This window comes from Dermacentor albipictus, chromosome 6 (genome assembly GCF_038994185.2).
Source record: "Dermacentor albipictus isolate Rhodes 1998 colony chromosome 6, USDA_Dalb.pri_finalv2, whole genome shotgun sequence".
NCBI lineage: Eukaryota > Metazoa > Arthropoda > Arachnida > Ixodida > Ixodidae > Dermacentor > Dermacentor albipictus.
Window position 1 is genome coordinate 124,264,021 of NC_091826.1, and position 21,116 is coordinate 124,285,136.

Below are 21,116 nucleotides of genomic sequence, written 5' to 3' on the forward strand. Positions count from 1 at the left end.
AGAGGAAGATTACGAAAAGCATGGCCTGTGTGCCTTGCTGCAATGGTGAAACCTTCAATTGTTTGCCTGAAAGGGTCGCACGTTATGCTACCACATGACGGACCAGAAGCGCAATATGACGACGCCTCACAGATTCTGGCTCATACTGAACAAGGTAGTACCGTAGCTAAGGCTAGGCAGCATTCACAACAGCTAGTCTGCCCATTAACCACATGGCTGTAGTGAACGCTAAAATACTTGCAGGGATAACACCCTTTTAGAAGCGTGTTGTCCATGCTACACCCATATTGAAAGGGTGGTGTCTCTGTTACACCCCATATAGGAAGGGTGTTGTTAGCTTTACACCCATAGGCGAGGTGACGTCATATTAACACCCCTTCTCTTGTAGGGTGTTAATTTGCACCCTTTGCTTGAGGTGTAGCAATACACCCAAAAGGGTGTCACCCATGGGACAAGTCATTTACACCCTTAAGGGTGTTAAAATTTTTAGAGTGTACACGGCGAAAGGGGTATGATGAGAAAAAGATGATGGAGATAGAGACCGCAGCTAAAAAGAAGAGAGAGACCGGAATACTGAAAAAAAGACATAATGTAGGTAAGCGTTTTCGGGGCCTGCAGCCGTTCTCTGAGGTGTGATGCTTCACAGAATTCCAACAATGCCGAAAATGCACGTCTGTGGTGATTGAACTGTGAGCATTGGGGAAGAGTAGGCACTGCAGGGTGGTGGATGGCAGGCCACATCGGCGGTAGGAGGCGTACAGAGCCTCCCTCTCGGTCCCGAAGGCCGGGCAGTGAAGCAGAAGATGCTCCAGTGTCTCCACGCCGTCGCAGCTACCACACGCGTGAGCCTGGGTGTACCACACGGATCCCGGGAGCCTGTGTGTACGCGCCGCTGTTTTGTAGCAGCCGATGCGCAGGCGGAGAAAGAAGGCGCAGACAGCCCGAGAGAGGCCCGCACGCGAGAGCAGGCGCGGGGGTGTTCGCTCTGCGACGTGCCGATGGGGAGGTTGCGCAGTGAGGCTGCGCAGAACCGCTGCATTGGCCGCGTCGAAGCTCGTAACCAAGTGGCTGAGGGGGAAGCGCTCACCGTCAACACCTCCTAGTTCTCTAGAGGGTGTTGTCACCGTACACCGCCTTGGCGAGGGAGTCCACCTCCTCGTTGCCTGGCTCTCCCATGGGTGCAGGTATCCACTAGAGTGCCAGGTCGCAACCTTGATTGACGTTGTGTCGCAGCTTGCAGCCAACTCGAACAACAACAAGGGGCAGTCCGGCGTAGTATCTGGCCAGCATGCAAAGCGCCGCACGAGAGTCAGTGAGAATAGCCGCTCACACAATGTCCGAATGTTCGAAAAGGAGGTCGGCAGCGAGATCAATGGCGGCGAGTTCAGCCACTGTCGACGTCGCGGAAAGCGCAGTTGGCACTGGCTCGTTTCCGAGATGTCCGGTGCCGTGCAAGCCGCAGCACCGGCATCACCAAGCCATCGGTGTAGACGAGTAGTCGTCCTGCCAGTCGCTCGTGCAGTAGGGAGGCGATCTCCACTGTCATGGCGCGCACCGCAGTTCGGCGCTTTGATGCGACGCCAGGCACCGCGATGTTCACGTCGATTAGACAGGAGTAGAACGGCAGGGAGGCGAGCTGTGGCAACGACCCGATGAGATTTGAGAACCGGGTGGCGCGCTTGCCCATTCCCGAGTTCGGCAGGGAGTGGAGTCTGCAGACGAGCCGCTGGCCCTGTGGTGAGCGCTGTAGGCACTCAATGTGTGGAGCACCTGTTTTCATGCACGAAGGGATGGCGGCCAGTTGCCCACTTCCGCGAGTGTCGCCCCTACATTAGAGGAGCGAGGGAGGCCGTATAGTTCTCGCACCGCAGTACGGTGCGCCATGTCAATAGCATTCCAATTCGCCGCTCGAGCGTTTATTTATTTATTTATTCACAAATACTGCAGCCCAGAAGGGTTATTGCAGGAGTGGGTGAATACAAATATGAGAAAGAAAATCACTATACAAAAGAACCATACGTGAGTAACATGACTAAGGGGAGCATTCAATAGCATCCCCAAATTCTCTATGTGGTAAACAACGGATGGCACCAGGCAGGTCATTCCAGAGTTCAATTGTCCAAGGAAAAAAACTGTATTTAAAAGTGTTGGTGTGAGCAAAAAAGACGGAGAAGTTTAAGTCATTGCTGTTTCTCGTGATTAGGGGCATTGCACGGGTCAAATATGTGTTAGGGGAAGCATAATGTGGAGAGTAAAATAGAGTGTAGAAGTTTCAGAGAATTAATGTGACGACGGTGGGAAAGAGGGGTTAAACCAAGCATATTCAGATGAGATGACGGTGAAAACATTCTATCATAACGGCGGTATAAGAAACGAACCGCCTTTTTCTGAACAGATTAAATTTTGTGGATGTCCGAAATTTTGTAAGCGCTCCATATGGTAGACGCATATTCAAGAATAGGTCTTACAAGTGTTTTGTATGTAATGAGTTTAGTTTCTTTGGGGGCAGCACGTAGAGTTCGGGTTAGATAACCAAGTTTTTTTAGTCGTTTTTTGCAAGATGTTAGAATATGTTCTGACCAGGATAATCTTGGAGTGAAAAGGAAGCCTGAATACTTATATTCATATGCGCGCTGTAGAAAAGTGTATTTATTGGAGTAAGTGAAATTTGAGCAATTAGCATGCTTGTGAAAGGACATGGCGACTATTTTCTTGAAGTTAATGTTCATTTGCCAGAGTTCGCACCATTCACAAAAAACTTATAAAAGATTGATTCAGAGTGTTATGATCGTTAGGTGAAGAAATGACATTGTAGAGAACGCAGTAGTCAGCGTAAAGCCGAATTTTTACTGAAACAGAGTTTGGAATGTCGTTAATACGAAGCAAAAAAGCAATGGCCCTAAAATAGAACCTTGGGGCACACCGGAAGATACTGATGCGTCAGGAGAGTTGAATGAATTAAAAGAAACATACTGTGAACGATCATAAAGAAAACTACGGATCCAGTCAACGAGAAGAGGGTTATTAAGGATAAAGCTTAGTTTATGTAATAGTTTAGGATGTGGTACAGTATCAAATGCTTTGGAGAAATCAATGAAGAGTGCATCTAATTGATGACCTAAATCAAGAGCAAAAGCGATGTCACATGTAAATTCAGTTAATTGAGTCACTGTGCTAAAACCACTACGAAATCCATGCTGAGTGCTGCATAAAATGTTATTAGACTCGAGAAAAGTGATAATGTGTTTATAAATTATGTTTTCAAGGAGTTTGCATGCATGAGAAGTCAACGAAATGGGTCTATATTTAGAAGAGATTGTTTCTGCCCAGATTTGAACAATGGAATGACTCTAGCCTGTTTCCATGAACAAGGAACTGTACAAGTAGGTACAGATTTCTCAAAAATCAATGTGAGGTATTGACACGTCCAAAGCGCATAACGATGAAGGAGCACATTGTTGACATTGTCTGGACTGCAGCCTTTTTTGGTGTCAATATTTAAAATAAGGTTCAGGACTCCTTGCTTACATATTGTAACATTGTTAATTGCACAGGACATGTTAGTTGTCGTGGAGTAGGGAGGAATTACGCCATTGTCCTGTGGGAATACAGACTGAAAATATTCATTGAATGCTTTAGTAATAGGTCCCGGATCGCTTACTTCGGAATCATATAATAGAAATGTCTGGGTGGTGTTCTTCATTGACGAAATTGAGCTCCAAAATTTTCGTGGGTTATATTTAACTAAATTAGGTAGAGTGAGCTCATAATAAAAGTTCTTAGCTGCGTCCATTTTTTGACGGAGTTCTTCCTTCGTAAAGGGGAACTGGTCACTTGTTTCGGCGTTCATCTGGCGCTTCCGACGTGCTCTGGCTACTCGACGCTTCAAATGCAGCATTTCCCTTGTCATCCAAGGAAGGTCTAGATTGCTCTTTTTTGTTTTTAATGGCACATAGCGCTTTATGCAAGTATGGACAATGTTTTCAAAATGGGATACTATAGCATTGATATCACTGGTAGTGCATAACTGGGAGAATCTGTCGAATGAAATGCTTAATGTATCTAGTATGGACGTATCATCTGCATGATTATAATCGTAAAAACTGGTATATTCATAGTGGCGCCATGAAACAAAGATTAATAGTAGTAATAACAGCTTGGTGATCGGAAATACCGTCCGTAATCTCACACTCAAAGCCCCTTGTAAAGAGCGGTGCACTTAGGAAAATCAAATCTAGTATGGAGGACTATCTAGTAGGGTTAGATACAATTTGTTTCAATCCAAGGGATAGTGGAAATTCAAGCAACTCTCTAGAAAGAGGGACGTTATCAGCAGTTATCGATAATGAAGCCCACGAAACGTTAGGTACATTGAAGTCCCCCATGCAGATTAAATTTGAAGAGCCAAAACCGTGCTCTTGGATGAACGCGTTAAGGATCATTATTTCATTTGAGGTATGTCTGGGAGGTCGATGAAGCACACAATTGATTGCATTTGTTTTATTAATGTGCACCTTACACCAGACCGTCTCGATTTCAAGTGAGGATTGTAGTACAGAAAACTGTAGGTCAGAGCGCAAAAACAAAGCAACGCCTCCGCCTCTGCCCGCATTCCTGTCTACTCTTATGACGTTATATCCTGGGGGAGTTACTTCACAGTCAAAAATGTCGCTATGCAACCAGGTCTCAGTAACACCGATAACATGTGGGGAATGTGATGCCACCAAAGAGGAAAAGCTTGAATATTTGTTAGATAGGCTTCTTGCATTAAGATTTAATATACAAAGTTTATCGTACTTGTCATTGGTAAGTCAAGGATTGTTCCCCTGGGAGAGCGGTAAATGATGGTGAGTGGTGCGGTCAGGAGCTTTTACAAGAGAGTTGGAAACAACATCTCAATTGTAGAGCTGATTATCAACAAACGCATGGTCGTACCTGAGGTGTACCACTAAACCATTGTTACGGAATGGTGCTGTAGCGTCCCATAGTTTTTGCGGATGCGAAAATTTCGGATATCATAGAGTCAGAATCATCTGTTTGAGTGGTGGAGCGTTTTGTAGGGCCCGGGTTTGTTTCAATATCGCCACTCAGTAGGAGGCTGCTCATGCAGTAAACAAGATCAGCTCATACAGAAATATATGCAGAAAGACATTCGTGTGGGCAAGGCATCAGCAATAAGAAGCGGCTGTCAGATCGAATACAATAAGCGTTCTTAAGGTAACATACCTGCATGAAGAAGAGACAACGTTTGAACATCTGGCCTGTATTGCTGCTGCCTTGCCCACTGAAGCGATGAAGCTACGGCGTGGCTTTTATACTGAACGGAGCCGGCGTCGTAACTCGCATTCGTGCACCATCCAGGCTGACGTCACTGATGGCAGAGGTCAGTATCTTGTCGAATCCAGCGGTGAACAGACCATGACTATCTTCCAGGGCGGAGATGGGGCAGTCATCGCGCGCATGCGGGAACATCAGGGTGGGACGCCATGCGAGCGGTGATGCATTCAGGAAGGCCTTCGTAGTATACTCCGGGAATGCTGCCAAGCCGGTGAAAAGCTGCATGAAGAAGAGACAACGTTTGAACATCTGGCCTGTATTGCTGCTGCCTTGCCCACTGAAGCGATGAAGCTTGCGGTGTGGCTTTTATACTATACGGGAGGGCGTAGAGTGCCTTCGATGGGGCCACAGAGTTGTACACGCGCAATGCGAGCTGCGGCGTGCATCCGTGTCCACGCCCGAAAAGAGAGCGCGCGGCGCTGGCGCCTTTCCTTGATTGCTTGCAGATGTGGGAGACGGCCGCGTTGAAGTTGACGCGCAGTCGAACTGCAGGACGAGGCAACAGACGCTCTTGCGCCACGGGAGAGGGCAACGGCGCAGAGTCAGCGGTGGCGTTGCGGAACGTGCTCGCGTGCCTCGTGGGTGTACCAGCAGTGCCTCTGCTTTGGTCGCCGACAGCTGGAGGGCAACCCTTCCCATGTACTACTCCAACGCGTCGATTGCAGTCTGGACGGATGCACGCACCTGATAGCCGACGTCAGTAGGGCCAGTCGCAAAGAGGGCGATGTTGTCAGCGTAAATACCCACCCGTACTTCGTGCGGCGTCGCTTTTGGGATGTAGTCCGGAAGTCGCGCGAGGGCAAGATTAAACAAAAAGGGGCTCAAAACACTGCCCTGCGGAACACTAAAAAACACACTGGGTGGCCGGATGACCGCACCTCCAACCCGCACCGGAAGCGTGCGATCAGACAAGAAGGATCACACGTAGTGGAGTAGCCGGTCGGTGATGCCGAGATCATGCAACGCACTGACGATCGTAGGGTGCAGCAACCCATCGAAGGCGCCCTGTACATCAAGCAGGACGAGGTAGCCGGCCTCGCGACGGCCCGCCGCCTGCTCGAGCATAGCACTCATACGTGAACTGCATAACCGGGTCTATGTAGTTTAGGTGTCTCTGCAGATTTTCGACTTGCCCCGTATTCACGATGCATAAGCAATTATCCACGTACCTGAGGAATACTTTTGCTTTCGGGGAAAAGGTATTCAGAACCTTTTCCTCGATAATCTCCGTAGTCAAGTTAGCCATGGCAGCGTAAGTTTATGACCTCACGGGAGTTCCTTTCACTTTCCCTTAGTAGCTGCCTCGGAAGGTGAAGTAGGTATTTGACAAGCACAGCTCCAGAAGGCGGCAGATCTTGTCTACACTCAAGAGGGTTCTCTCGCCGAGTGTACCGTCGCGTTCCAGGGCGCCCCTAGTAGCGGAAATAGCCAACTTAACGGGTACTCTTGTGAACAGAGAGATCACATCAAAGAGGCCAGGCATTCATCATCTTCGATATGTATTTTCGAGTTTCGAAAGTACCTTGGATAAGTATTTCCGTGTTATTTTTTAGTTTGATGAAATTCTCGGAGTCGCGCACGTGGGATGCTGTCCTTCCCGTGAGTGGTGATATAATATGATGCAATTATGTGGATAGGGATCGCAGTGGGGAACACGAAAAGCCTACGATTGGTCCTACGGGCATTCGAAGTTTAGAGTTTTGGCAAGCCGTAAAAAGCTGAGATGGATCCAACCCAACATACTGTTTTAGATAGTGATTTCGAGAATTTGGGTGGCTGCGGAATATTTCAACCAGCGTCTTATTCAGTACCGATTGGGTTCTCGTGGTAGGGTCCTTCTTTAATTGGTCGTAGTCTACGCTGTAAAGTAGGGTGGACGCTTTTCTCTCGTAGTCCTGTATGTTAAAAACAACGCGCGAGTTCCCCTTGTCCGGTGGTAGGACTACAACGTCTGTATCTTCTTTCAGTATTCTCACCGCTCTTACTTCGTCGGAAGACAAGTTTCGGTCTCTTCTGCGGTTGTTATTGGAGATTGTTATGCCGATTGCTGTCAGTCTGACCTGTTCCCACATTTTGGGGTTCAGTATTGCTCGAGGCCGCTCTCCAGGGCGGCGATATTCTAGGGAAGGGGTGGGATATCTGTGGTAACATTCAATTTGTGACCTTTTGCCAGGATTGAAGTTTCGTCAGTCATGAGCTTCTTCGATGACAGATTGGTTACTGTGTGTTTGTTTAACACCCCCGATTTCTCGGTTTCGTTGATTCGGCAAGATAATTTCTTCTGCTTTTCACGGTGCTTGATTTCTTCTGAGGACGCAATGGGCTTTGCAAATGAATCAATTCACAAAATAGATGGGATACCTGGTGTTCAATCTGTCTTCTGGCAAAAAACATGTCGACGTCTTTCGTCCGAAGCACCGTGTGACACTCATGCATCCCCGCTGTCACCATTCTTTACTGGGCCTTGTTGAGGATATCTCGGCCTTCTGGTATGGTAATCAGTTGGTGTAGCTGGAGACTTCGTGGTGCGACATTTTTGTCTTGGAGAAAATCGAGGAAAGAGCTCTGAATACCTTTTCCCCGAAACCAAGTGTCTTCCTCGGGTACGTGGATGATTGCTTCTGCATCGTGAAGGCGGGGCAAGTCGAAAATCTGCAGACACCTAAACTACATAGACCTGGTAATACAGTTCGCATATGAGTGCGAACAGAACGAATCGCTCCCATTCTTAGATGTGCAACTTACACGAACAGATGGCATCCTAAAATTTTCAGCATACCGAAAACGAACCCACGCGGCCCGCTACATTCCCTTCGATTCCAACCATACGGCACACCATAAAGCCTCTGTTATAAATGATTTATTCAAAAGAGCCCAAATTCATTCCTCATCGGAATCAGATCAAAAGAAAGAAAAACGGAATGGTTCTCAATGAACCTAAAGGGAGTGGCCACATAGAGGACTTCGTTCGAAAAACAACCAGACAACAAAAAAGTTGAAAGAAACTACGAGATGTTCAATCGTTGACTTCTCCCCTACCCCATAAACGAGTGTCCATCCCATACGTCAAAAGTACCAGCGAAGCTGTCAGCCGAATATTGAAAAAAGAAGGCCTCAAGATTGCGCACAAACCGATAAACACTTTGAATTCTCCTCCCTGAACCAAAAGATAGTCGACCAAAAGAAAAAAGCGCAAGGCGTCGTATACAAAGCGATCAAGGCAGAAAGCTGGGCTAGTTGGTGTGTCATCATTATTAAAAAACTAGCGCAAAATAACAGGGACACAGACAGAGAAGATGACAAGACGAGCGCAAGGCGCTCGTCCTGTTTTTTTTTGTTTTTGTTGCGCCCGTCCTGTCGTCTTCTCTGTGTGTGTCCCTGTTATTTGGGCTAGTTTTTTAATAATGTCGTCTACAAAATCAACTGTGCCGACTGTTCGGTGTCGTATACAAAACAGGGAAACCAATTATCTCAAAGAAAGAATCAGACAACACGAGCATGACGTCAGAACATTAAACTAAATAAGCAGTGCCGTCGCCGAAAGTTCTGAAGACACCGACCAGCAAATTCCTTTCCAAGGAACCCAAATCCTTCAAACAGAGACGAACTCGCGTAAAAGACTACTACTGGAGTCATGACACATTCAGAATGCGGGGGATAACATTAGCCCTGTGAAGGGCAACCTACGCTAGGTGTATATCCATGGTCTTGGAGACATCACGAAAAAGAAACGATGCCCAGCGAGGTAGATCCCCGCTCGAGGTCACCAACACCAAAACGTCTGCGCTCCCTCGTGCACCCCTCCTCGCATCCCGTCAACGGCACCCTCGCGGGTCCAGTTCCCCCAGAATTGGTCATCCCAACCGACCAGCCTCACTGCAGCCATTCTACCCTTTCGCCCCCCCCCCCCATTTCCGTCTGTCAAGTGTCTCCACACCTTCCATTATCTTCCCTCCTTTTTACGAAAGACCATTTAAAAGCTACACACCAACACCCCCGTAGAATACCCCTGAGGAAGAAGCCGAACATGCTCCGCAATGTAGGGCTAATGAAATTCACTTATTCGGTTAGAGTCAGTCTGAAAGTCCCAATCAATTTCCCAACCAGACAAGTAATTGTGTCGCAATCATTAGCTTCAAGTTAGCCCTTTTGCAGGGGCACTTGGTGATTACGCAAGTTGCGTAAATAGAGGAAATAAAAGGAGCATAGGACAGATTTGTTTTGGAATGTTACAGTTGGAAGACAAACTTAACTATAAAAGGCGCTAGACACGCGAAACTATAGTTATAACACCTTGTAGTTAAGAATGCCGTCGGGCAGGACGAAAGGTCATCTTACTAGATAAAAGCATACATCACTAATGCTGCTTTTTAGTCCTGGATCTGGAATAGCCATTTAGGAGAGAGTTGTTACCTTGCACATAGGGATATTGTCATAGCTTTATTAGAATGTGCTTTTACACACTTCACTGAAGCCGACTTTGTGAATATTTTTTTTCCGACTTTTCTACTTTTCTGGCGAAACGTGGTAAGTGCTAACCACAGGCTTAAATTCCGAAGTCTCTTGAATTCTTACGAATCCGTCTATTTTCATTTGGTTGACTGTGAATCGAGCAAGTTAGGTTTGAATTTTGTAAACAGTACGGTGGTACTTCACCATGGTGCTATTACGCATTAAATATTCAGTGATCATCTGTTTACTGATGTTAGAGTTATGTATACAGAAATGAAAAAAAGTGGCAAATATATTATTAGAGCCTGACTGCGTAACTAATTTATATAAATAATGGCCTAAAGAAATAAAGGCTATCCAATGTAAATTTATGCGCGTGTCATTGATTAGTAGAAACTTATTCTTTAATCAAACAGGGAGCTTAGCGCCATTGAAGCATTATTGCGTGAGGCAAACATAAACGTTGTTGCGGTACACCCCTTCCGCAAGTAGTGGATTCCAAGCAAGGATGCTTATTATAACAAAAGAACATTCTAAGTGATCAGACCTGCAGAGGTACGGCCTAACTTTAAGTAGATGGACTTTACGCGAGGGAACATAACTGGGGCACTTCTGACCAGCATACTTCCCTATGATTATGGAAGATTGAAAAGAACTGCTCAAGCTATAACCTGCTTTGTCATTCAAACAATGTGATCACATCAAATGCTTTTTTCATTGCTGTTATACTTACAAAACGACCATATCTCTCCAGGACATAACTTGCCACGACGGATTGAATTTATACGAGGAACCAATATGCACATCACAAAACGGATTCCATATAGCGAAAGCACACTCGAAAACTGGTAAATCACATGTTTTGTACGCTGCCTCTCATACCCAGAAATTCAGGGCAGATTTTGTGGTATTAAGGGCAAGCCACAAGCGTAACCGAATAGGCAGAATTATATATATATATATATATACCAGAAAAAAAGCAGTTCTGGGTCCGGGTAAATATTCACAGTGAAGTAGACGCGCGTATGAAGCGGTTTATTGACGTTTCGGCCGGGGTCCGGCCTTCCGGTAGTCCGGTAGGGCGCAGCCAGCGAGCGAACTGGGTACGAGCCACGCGGTGGCAATGAGGCTTTTCAGCCTGCCGATCTTCTTCGTCACAATCACCTCCGGCATTGAAGAGTAGCCATCCTGGTGACCTATGAAGAGGTGGGCGGATCGTAGTACTGCTTCAGCCGGTCAATGTGTACAGTCTCTCGCCCTCGTCGACGGAGATCGGGAGATGGCGATACGGGTTCGACAACGTAGTTCACTGGTGATGTTTGTGCAACCACGCGGTAGGGCCCGTGGTACTTCGGGAGGAGCTTCGACGAAAGGCCAGGAGCAGCAACAGGCGGGACCCAAAGCCACACGAGTGAGTCGACGGGGAAGGGGTGAGGGGGAGGATTGAGGTCATGGCGCTCTTTTTGGCGGCACTGTTGAGCAGATGTCAAAGAACGGGCCAGTTGTCGGCATTTCTCGGCGTGCTGAGCAATCGCAGAAACAGGTGAGCATTCAGCAGGGTCCGGCCGGTACGGGAGAACGGTATCAATGGTGCTGGAGGGATGGCGGCCGTAAAGCAGGAAGAATGGCGAGAATCCAGTAGTGGCTTGAGAGGCAGTGTTATATGCGTAAGTGACGAACGGAAGTACATGATCCCAGTTGGAGTGGTCAGATGCAACATACATGGATAGCATGTCACCAAGAGTTCTGTTGAATCGTTCTGTTAAGCCATTGGTCTGTGGATGATAAGCAGTAGTAGTGCGGTGAATAATTTGGCATTCAGATAGGAGTGACTGCAGGACGTCTGAAAGAAATACGCGGCCCCGATCGCTCAACAGTTCGCGAGGGGCGCCGTGGCGGAGAACGAAGTTGTTTAGTATGAACGAGGCGATGTCTTTTGCTGATGCAGCAGGCAAGGCGGCGGTTTCGGCATACCGTGTCAGATGATCTACTGCCACAACAATCCATCGGTTGCCAGCGCCAGTAGATGGAAGAGGCCCGTATATATCAATGCCGACGCGGTCGAATGGTTGAGCTGGGCAGGGAAGTGGTTGGAGAGGAGCGGTGGAGATATGCGGGACACATTTGCGTCGCTGGCAGGCAATGCAGGAGCGCACGTATTTGTGGACGAAGGTGTACATCCCCCGCCAATAATATCGTAGGCGAAGCCGTGTGTAAGTTTTTGACACTCCGCCGTGACCACACTGCGGGTCAGAATGAAAAGCGGAGCATAAATCTTGTCGTAGGTGGCGAGGCACTACTAAGAGCCATTTGCGGCCGTCATTTTGGTAGTTGCGGCGGTATAAAAGTCCGTCGCGGATTGTGAAATGCTTCGCCTGTCGGCGTAATGCACGAGCACGGCACCAAGGCCGACACCACTGGCGTCAGTGTGAAGTTCTGTAGGTGCGCTTGGATCAAAATGGCGCAAGACTGGCGGAGACGTGAGGAGGTGACGAAGAGTCGTAAAGGCATCATCAGAGGCCTCCGACCAACCAGAAAGTTCATTGTCGCCTTGAAGAAGTTGGTTAAGTGGTGCGATCACTGTAGCGAAATTGCGAACGAAAGGACGAAAATAGGAGCATAGGCCAATGAAGCTGCGCAGTGCTTTCAAATTAGTGGGCTTCGGAAATTCGGATACGGCGCGAAGTTTATCAGGATCAGGAAGAATGCCTTCTTTGGAGACAACGTGGCCTAATATAGTCAGTTTTCGAGCTGCAAATCGGCACTTTCTTAAGTTAAGCTGGAGACCAGCATTCCGGAGACAGGTCAAAACTTGATGTAAACGCCGAAGATGGGTCGGAAAATCAGGGGAAAAGACGACAACGTCGTCGAGGTAGCAGAGGCAAGTATGCCACTTTAGGCCACGTAGGATGCCGTCCATCATGCGTTCGAAGGTGGCGGGTGCATTGCACAGACCGAACGGCATCACAGTGAATTCATACAAGCCATCTGGTGTTACAAATGCGGTTTTAGAACAGTCAGCGTCCGCCATGGGCACCTGCCAGTAGCCAGAGCGGAGATCTAAGTACGAAAAGCACTCCGCTCCTTGCAAACAGTCAAGTGCGTCGTCAATACGTGGCAACGGCTATACATCCTTTCGGGTAATCTTGTTAAGCCTTCGATAGTCGACGCAAAATCGTATGGTGCCGTCTTTCTTTTTAACTAGGACGACTGGTGATGCCCAAGGACTACTAGAAGGCTGGATGACACCGCGATTGAGCATATCGTTCACCTGGTCATTGATAACTTGTCTTTCAGTCGCCGATACTCGGTAGGGACGCTGCCGAATTGGTGCGTGGCTCCCAGTGTCGATAGTGTGCTAAACAGTCGTCGTGCGGCCGAGTGATGTTGCTTGGCAATCAAAGGAGGAAGAGAAGCCTTGGAGCAAGCGAAGAAGTTCGTCGCGCTGCGTCGTCGTAAGGTCACTGGCAATAGCTGGCGTAAAAGAACCCGGTAGGGACTGTGGACGCGATTCCTCGAGAGCAGCAATATAAGTGGAGTCGTCCATCGTGTCAAATATTGAAGATGAAGTCAGTGGCTCTGCTCTGCCAAGGCTTTCACGGCGGCGTAAAGTAATTGGTTCAGCCGATGGGTTGGAGACGCACATGAGAGAGGCGCCAGCTTTGAACTCGAGGACGGCGAACGGCAGAGGTAGTGAACGGCGGCGAACTAAGAGTTCAGATGGAGCGAAGAGTACTGTGCCGTCATCTACACAGTCACAAGAGATACTGACAAGGGTGGAAGACCAGGCAGGTATAATGGTGTCTTCTGAAACAGAGATTTTGCGGCAATGGTCCTTATGGTCAGTGATAATATCAGTCGAAAACTGAAACAGCTCGATTTCGGCGCGGGCGCAGTCAATGATCGCAAGATGTGTGGAGAGAAAGTCCCAACCTAATATGACGTCGTGTGAACATGATGGCAACACGATGAATTCTATGATATAGAGGACCTCCTGAATTACGACACGAGCAGTGCAGGCGCCAGATGGCTCGACGTGCTGCGCGTTGGCAGTTCGAAGAGACAGTCCAGAAAGCGGCGTCGTCACTTTTCCGATCTTGCGGCAAATACGGGCATCTATCGCTGAAAGTGCAGCGCCGGTGTCGACAAGTGCTAGCGTCAATGTTCCTTCTATAGCGACTTCAATAACGTTCTTCGGGGAAGTGTGAGGCCTTATACATTTCGCTGGAACCGCAGTTCTCGCCTCCTGAACTGCGATATTTAGTTTTCCTGGCGCAAAGGGCTCCGACGCCGGTGCATGGGTGAAAGCGAGCGGCGGCGAGGAGATGGTGAACGGCGAGCAGCGGAGAATGCGGTGTCGACAACAGGAGGAGAGTCAAAGGTGTCCGAATAGTTGCGGCGTTGGTGGAAACGTGGTGCATATGGACGCACATTGTTGGGGACGTTGGGGGTAAGGAGGCGACAGTGACGTGCTACGTGTCCAGCACGGCCACAATAAAAACAAATCGGCCGATTATCTTCCGTGCGCCAATGATCTTGAGGTCGTGCATATTGCACCAGTGGCCGGACCGGAGTGGATACGGGCGGGCGCAAAGGCGGGCGAAGGGGACCGTAGGTCTGTGGTGCAGGCCTCGAAGCGACTTCGGCGTACGTCAGGGGAGAGGCAACCGGAGCCTGCTGGAGAGAAGGTGGAATGTGGTCGGCTACCTGCTCCTTGATGACAGATTGGAGAGCGGGCGCCAACGGAGAATTTGACTGGCCGTGTGTGAGGGGAATCAGAGAAAGCTGACGAGCCACCTCTTCACGGACGAACTCCTTGATCTGTAGCAGTAGCGACGTATGATCCGGGGAAACAGCCAAGCTCAACATTGAAGTCGCCTGAGGAGGAGATTGGCGAGTGGCTAGGCGTTGTTTGCGGAGTTCGTCGAAGCTTTGGCAGAGACTGACGAGTTCAGAGACTGTCGCCGGATTTTTCGCCAACAGCATCTGGAAGGCGTCGTCTTCAATGCCTTTTAAGATATGGCGGATCTTCTCGGCATCAGCCATTGTGACGTCAACGCGGTTGCAGAGGTCGACAACATCTATATAACTTGTAAATGTCTCCCCGCACTGTTGCGCACGACTGCGCAAACGTTGCTCGGCGCGAAGCTTGCGAACGGCGGGGCGCCCGAATACCTCCGTCACGTTTGTTTTGAAGGCTGTCCACGTCGTGAGATCACGTTCATGGTTGCGGTGCCATACGCTGGCGACACCGCTCAAATAAAACGATACGTAATTCAGTTTTTTGGTGTCGTCCCAGTGGTTGTGGATGCTCACCCGGTAGTAGTCAGCGAGCCAGTCTTCTACGTCATGGTCTTCGGTACCGCTGAAGATGGGTGGGTCGCGTTGACGCAGCGGGCCGGGGCAGACCACGGTAGTCACCGGGGCAGACCACGGTAGTCACCGGGGCAGCGGGTTGTGGTTGCGGTGGTCCTTCTTCCGGCATAATGAAGACAGGCTGCAGTGTCCGGTTGCGAAGTTCCAGAATTCCGGTTGTACCCAGCACCTCCACCAATTGCAAAGGGGGTTTATTCGGCTCGTAGAGTAGCAGTGACCAACGCGGCAACAGCAGGTAGGGCGCAGCCAGCGAGCGAACTGGGTACGAGCCACGCGATGGCAATGAGGCTTTTCAGCCTGCCGATCTTCTTCGTCACAATATATATATATATATATATATATATATATATATATATATATATATATATATATATATATATATATATATATATATATATATATATATATATATAATTCTGCCCATTATGTTACGCTTGTGGATATATCTGCCAGGAATCGACAAGCTTTACTTGACTACGCCGAGAGGGAAGACCTTTCAACAACATATGCATTTATGGCACATAGTCGGATTAATGGTGGTGCGTTAAAGCAGTGTTTCGTTCAGGGATTGGCGGTGAAGTAACACGACTGGAGCAAATCACTTTGCACCGTCCAGGCAGAGGGACAAATAGGGGTTTCTTTTTGCCTACACTTCGTGCAGATTCATGCAGACGAATGTAGTGTCGGTCACAGGCGTCGTTACAGTGGTTGGGTCACTGGGATGTAGTCAATCAGAGCGGACTGCGCATCGACTTCCGCATCAGCAGACGAAGAGCGCTTCACTTCGCCCTTATTGGCTGCGTAGTGCACTCGCCTCGAAGTAAACGCCAATGTACGAGTCTCCTCTGATTAACAAATCTAGAGAAACTGCAGTTAAATACATAGCGAGTGGGCAGCGCAGTAACACGCCTTCTGAATGCGTGTAATACAGCGCAGAGTCTAAAACGTGCGCACCATCCGTGAGTAAGATCATTTTGTCTTTGAAGATAAGCTCACCTTTCTCTGTGACACACGGTCACGCAAGCACTGCGCTACCGTCTGTGCTTGACAATATCTTATATAAATATAATGTTATCTTATCTTAAATATAACAATATATTTTGTTTAACAATAATAAGCAAAATGGCGCCACGCGTATGCAAAGGCACCCTGCTTGTTTGTCGTCTGCTGCCTACACTCACCGAAGCCGCAGTGTAGAAAGTGTAGTTTTTAGGCTACACTACAGGTATAAAAAATAGCTTGGTGTAGGTAGGCAGAGCTAACTGTTCTACACCAAGTAAAAGAAAAACAATGGCGACTCTCTACACTAACCACATTCGCGTAACCATTGAAGGCAAAAATATAGCCTTATTCACTTCAAGAAGCGCCGTATTTAAACCGTAAAGCGACTGACTACAGCTGGCATTGGAAAGGTAATTGGAGAGCGAGAGTCATTCAGCCTGTTTGCAAGCGCAAGGTTTTGAGAGGCAGCATAGAGGGAGAGGGACTGTATGCGCGCCTGCAGGTCTTGAGTGTCCGTGCGTGTGCAGTTCAGTTTGTGCGTGCGCGCGTGGTTGTGTCTGCGTATTTGAACCTGCGTGAGCTCGAGTGCGTGTATCCATCTGCGAGCATACGCGCGTTTGTGTATGCGTGCACTTGCGTGTGCGTGCGCCCATATTTTTGCTTGTGTACATGTGTGGGCGCGTGTGTAAATGTGCATGAAGGCGAACATATGTGGTATCTTAGCGCCTGTGTGTCTGACAGGGAGAGAAAGAGAGTGGTGTGTGTTTGTGTTTATATATGTGTTTGAGCGGGCGAACATTTCCTTTCTTGCACGAACTCTAGGAGACTGATGAGAAATAGAGTTCATTTCAACCCATATTTATATCCACGAGACAGGAACGAATGACGCTGCCCTTATAGCATTATCCATTTCTGAAAGTGAAACACGCAAAAAAAAATAGGAGTCATTCCACTGTAAGCGTGGGTGACCAGCTAAGCTGTGGCATATCACACAGAGTTAGGCAAGAAACATGTATTTATTCTCATTATTGGTAATGATAGTGACAATAGCTTTATAATTGCTGTTATTTACACTGATTGGTTTGGCTCCACCCTTAGACAGAATCGTTGCAAAAGTTAAATATTGACACGACGGTTGTTGAGTAATCGAGTGTCTTCGATTGTTGTGGCACTTCAAACTAAACTCCCCTAGCACTAACTCACTGAACTGATTCTGTTGTCGTTTTGAAATGTCGACATTGAAACTCTAACAATGATCACAGGGGTAGTGTCATTACGGCTAACCCACGCAAAGTGGTCGGTCGTGATCTTCTCGATGCCACACTTGGGTGTGGCATCGACAGCAGCAAAACGGCAGCACAATGTCTTGAGGGCAATGACGCGCTAAATCTGCACTATCACTGCGTCATACATTTCTTCTGCGACCAAGCAAGTTTTCAGCGGCACACGTTCGCTGTTGTACTGACACTTGCCTTCGAAAAACCAACATAAATATACATCGAAAGTGTACGGGCCACAAGAAACATGCTCAGGGAGCGATACCATTGATAACAATATCACGAAAGGCTGCGCTAGGTCAGGTCGCTGCTACAGATGTTCTTTTTTCTGCGTCAGTTATGCATTCAAAGAGTTTAATAGTAAAATATTTGTTCGCGTCGTTCTTACAGAAGCATGTTCAATAAAAATTTATTCGCTCAGCTAGATAATCTCATGTTCCTATGGGTTGGCAGCGCAACCCGGACGAAAGACGAGAGGAAGTACACAATACGAGCGCAATACGTAGTACGAGAACTTCCTCTCGTCTTTCGTCCGGGTGGCGCTGCCCACCCATTGGAACAAGTTCAATCACCAACACGCCCAGCTTGCCGTGTTAATTTAGATAATCTCGACGACTGGCTCCAAACTATTAATCTGCTTTAGCCACCTTCGATAAATTATTGAAAAGTTAATTACCGTAGCTTCGTTTATTACGCAAACTGCTCAATTTTCTCTGTATACACAGGTTACAAATTTGAGCAATCGAATAATAAAATGAGGTCACCAAAATTTATATAGGTTACTTTCCTTATTTGGTGCTGTTAAACAGAACTGGCATATTGATAGTGCAGTACGTTTCACATAAAGCAAGCATGAAAGCTTGGGCAGGCTTTTTTAATTCAAACTTTTTCATCCTCGGCCAATACTGTGAAATCTAACTTTGTTTTTGAATTTTACCCATTCAGTTACACTTGGGGATTGCCGTGAAGTTCCGAAGGGGATGAGCAGAATTCCTGGACATGCTTACGGCCGTTTTCATACGTTGACACGCCTTGTATATTCGCTTGTGTATATGGAAGCTGGTGTTTCTTTTATCTTTCTCGTTTGTTCTCTTTTTATTACAATCTGCAGAATTGTGCAAAACTCCTGGGCCCTCGACAAGGCTCGGCAGAACATTGAGCGACACTTCTCCGTGGTGGGTGTTCTGGAAGACTTGAACACAACGCTGGCACTCCTGGAAACGAGCGTTCCAATCTTCTTCCGGGGGGCCGCGGCATTGTACCGTAAGGAAGGTAATGTAATGGTCTATCAGTTCGGATGGCTAAAAGTGTGCTGCTTTCTTTGAGATGATGCTACCGTCGTCTGCGGTGAACCTGAATCCTAGGCATGCCTTTGTAAAAAAATAATGAACATTTAGACGAATCTCAACAGGAAGCCAAACAAGAAAAGCGTGAGGTAAATCACTGTTTAAAGGTGAAACACGGTGCTCTTTCATGATTGATGTGTCAGTAGCCATTGGCAGTGTTAGTGACCTACAGTCTCCTTATTGCTCACAACCCAAAGCTATAGGTACAAACAGAAAAAAGGGATAAAGCAAGGACAGGAAGGGCTGGAAGGTAAACCAGACAAGCATCCGGTTTGCTACCTTACGATGGGAGTAAGGGAAATGGAAAAAAGAGAGATGAAAAGAGTGTGCCCTAAGTACACGTGGGTGGATGCACAGGATCACGTTCAATGGTATGTCAGACCGGTTCACTTCAAGTACTGCAATAATGCATGAATAATATTTTGTGCCAGTGGCTGGTGCAGCGAATTGGGGGGCCGGCTTCGCACGTGTTATGTAAATAATAACGCCAACCGAAGGTTAGGTTATCTCCACGATAAACTTTCTCGTGCACCTACTTCTTACTGTATAGTAGTTCATTATATAAAGGACTATTCTACATCATCTGTAGGGCTCAGTGTTCTCGACTTCATTTCCTATAATTTGGCCTTCTTCGACAATGGAATATTGCGAAAAAGCTGGTGACGTAAATGGCCAACATTTAAGTTATCAATAAATAAACCGATTAAGGTGCCTCAATAATAATGTAATATAATCAGTTTTTGTTGCTTGGCGGGCCGATGTTTCTCATTAAACACTTAGAACTCGTTGTTTCACAGCGAAGTTTTCTTTACTTAGCATTCCATGGTTTCGCGTGGGTAGGTCGGTTGGTCCGACGAGTTCCACGCAGAGTATATTCGCATTGACTTAAAAAAAATTAGAGGACACTTATTCGCTTGGTACGAGTTGTGAACGCGCAACTATTATTGTCCATTTGAACCCCGCTGAGCGGTATTTCGAGTTATAAACCCCTCGCGGGCAAGCGTTCTCGTTCAGACGCTTGGCGAGCTTTAATTTCGCCTCACTAAGGCAGACTTATGACGCAGGCGAGAGCTTGCGCGGACAAGGAACGTGCGCATAACACAGGCTTCCGAGAGCAAGAGCGAGTGACGCGGCGTCGCGGCCATGCCCTCTCCCCTCACGCAACACCTGACGTGTTACTGCGGCAGCAGATGGCGCCTTTCTTCCGCTCTGCTTTTAGTTGTGCTCCGTCGGGGCGTGCTCGTGACATGGCCTCGCAGCCAGTGGGAATTTCGGTGGCGTTTCGCTGCAACAGACGCCGGCTTTTATGCGAAGCATATTACGAGAGGTCAACCCAGCTCCTCAGGCGCGGCGGTGTCGCCTTCAATGACCTTTGACCCCATGCCATACCACGTGACGCAGTGACGTCACGACAGAGGAGGAACGGGGCTCCAACTCGCGCCGTCGCTCGCGGCGTCGTGGCGGTATATAAGCAGCTGCGCTTGTTTCTAGGTGGCTTTGGCTCAACTCTTGCAAGATGGGCTGGGTGGGAATCGAACCAGGGTCTCCGGAGTGTGAGATGGAGACGCTACCACTGAGCCACTAGTACGATGCTTCAAAGCGGTACAAAAGCGCCTCTAGTGAATGCGGTGTTGCCTTAGAAACGAGCTGTTTCTCAGGCGTGCGTCGCTTGCTCAGGCGCACATTTCGTTGCCGCGCCGAACGCTGCGTTGCTCGACGCTCACCGCGTCCAATGCGGGGCGCGTAGTCGCTGCGCCGCAGCCCATTGTCTTACACCCCTTGGCGGGTCGACGGGAACGCTGTCGCGTTCCACGCTTGAAGGCGAAGCAGAGTAACGCATGAGTTGTTTCTTCGTCTAGCCGAACCAAATATAGCCAAGCAACAGCAATTCACCAGGCTAAACAGTGGTTCAATAACTAAAATGGAGGCTAGTATGCTGCGCATCCTGGGCTTAACCTTAGCTAAGCCACAGCCATTTTTTTCGCTCAAAGAGTCATTTGACCCTTTCGCACATAAAAGGAATCGCGTCAAGATTCGAACCTCGACCGCCCTAGTGCAGCAACCCAACGCAACATTAAGCCACAAGCGCTCTATATCTTTAGATTATGAAGAATGGCATGCACTTCTTACTTTGGAATTCATCGTACAAAGGGAAAATGGAGAAAAGGCAGTCAGCCACTCCATCGTTGGAGTTGTCGCGAAGTCTTCCATTAGCTTCACCTTATAGGCATCCAGTGAGGAACAAATTCTTGCATTTTGAGCACTTCAGTGTACCGGGCAGTACTCTCGTTATACTGGAGGCCTGCTGGACGCCCGTGGGGGTCGC

The 21,116-nt window shown here is 48.0% G+C and overlaps 1 protein-coding gene across 2 annotated transcripts in view; it reads left to right on the top strand.

Annotated features, from left to right (window-relative positions):
* Nucleotides 1-21,116, top strand: part of pip (heparan sulfate 2-O-sulfotransferase pipe) — a 161,955-nt gene that overhangs the window by 121,761 nt on the left and 19,078 nt on the right. For both annotated transcript variants that reach the window (XM_065428737.2, XM_065428739.2), the window contains one exon: nt 18,556-18,716. In XM_065428737.2, the coding sequence (XP_065284809.1) occupies nt 18,556-18,716 (161 nt within the window). The remainder of the gene's footprint in view (nt 1-18,555; nt 18,717-21,116) is intronic.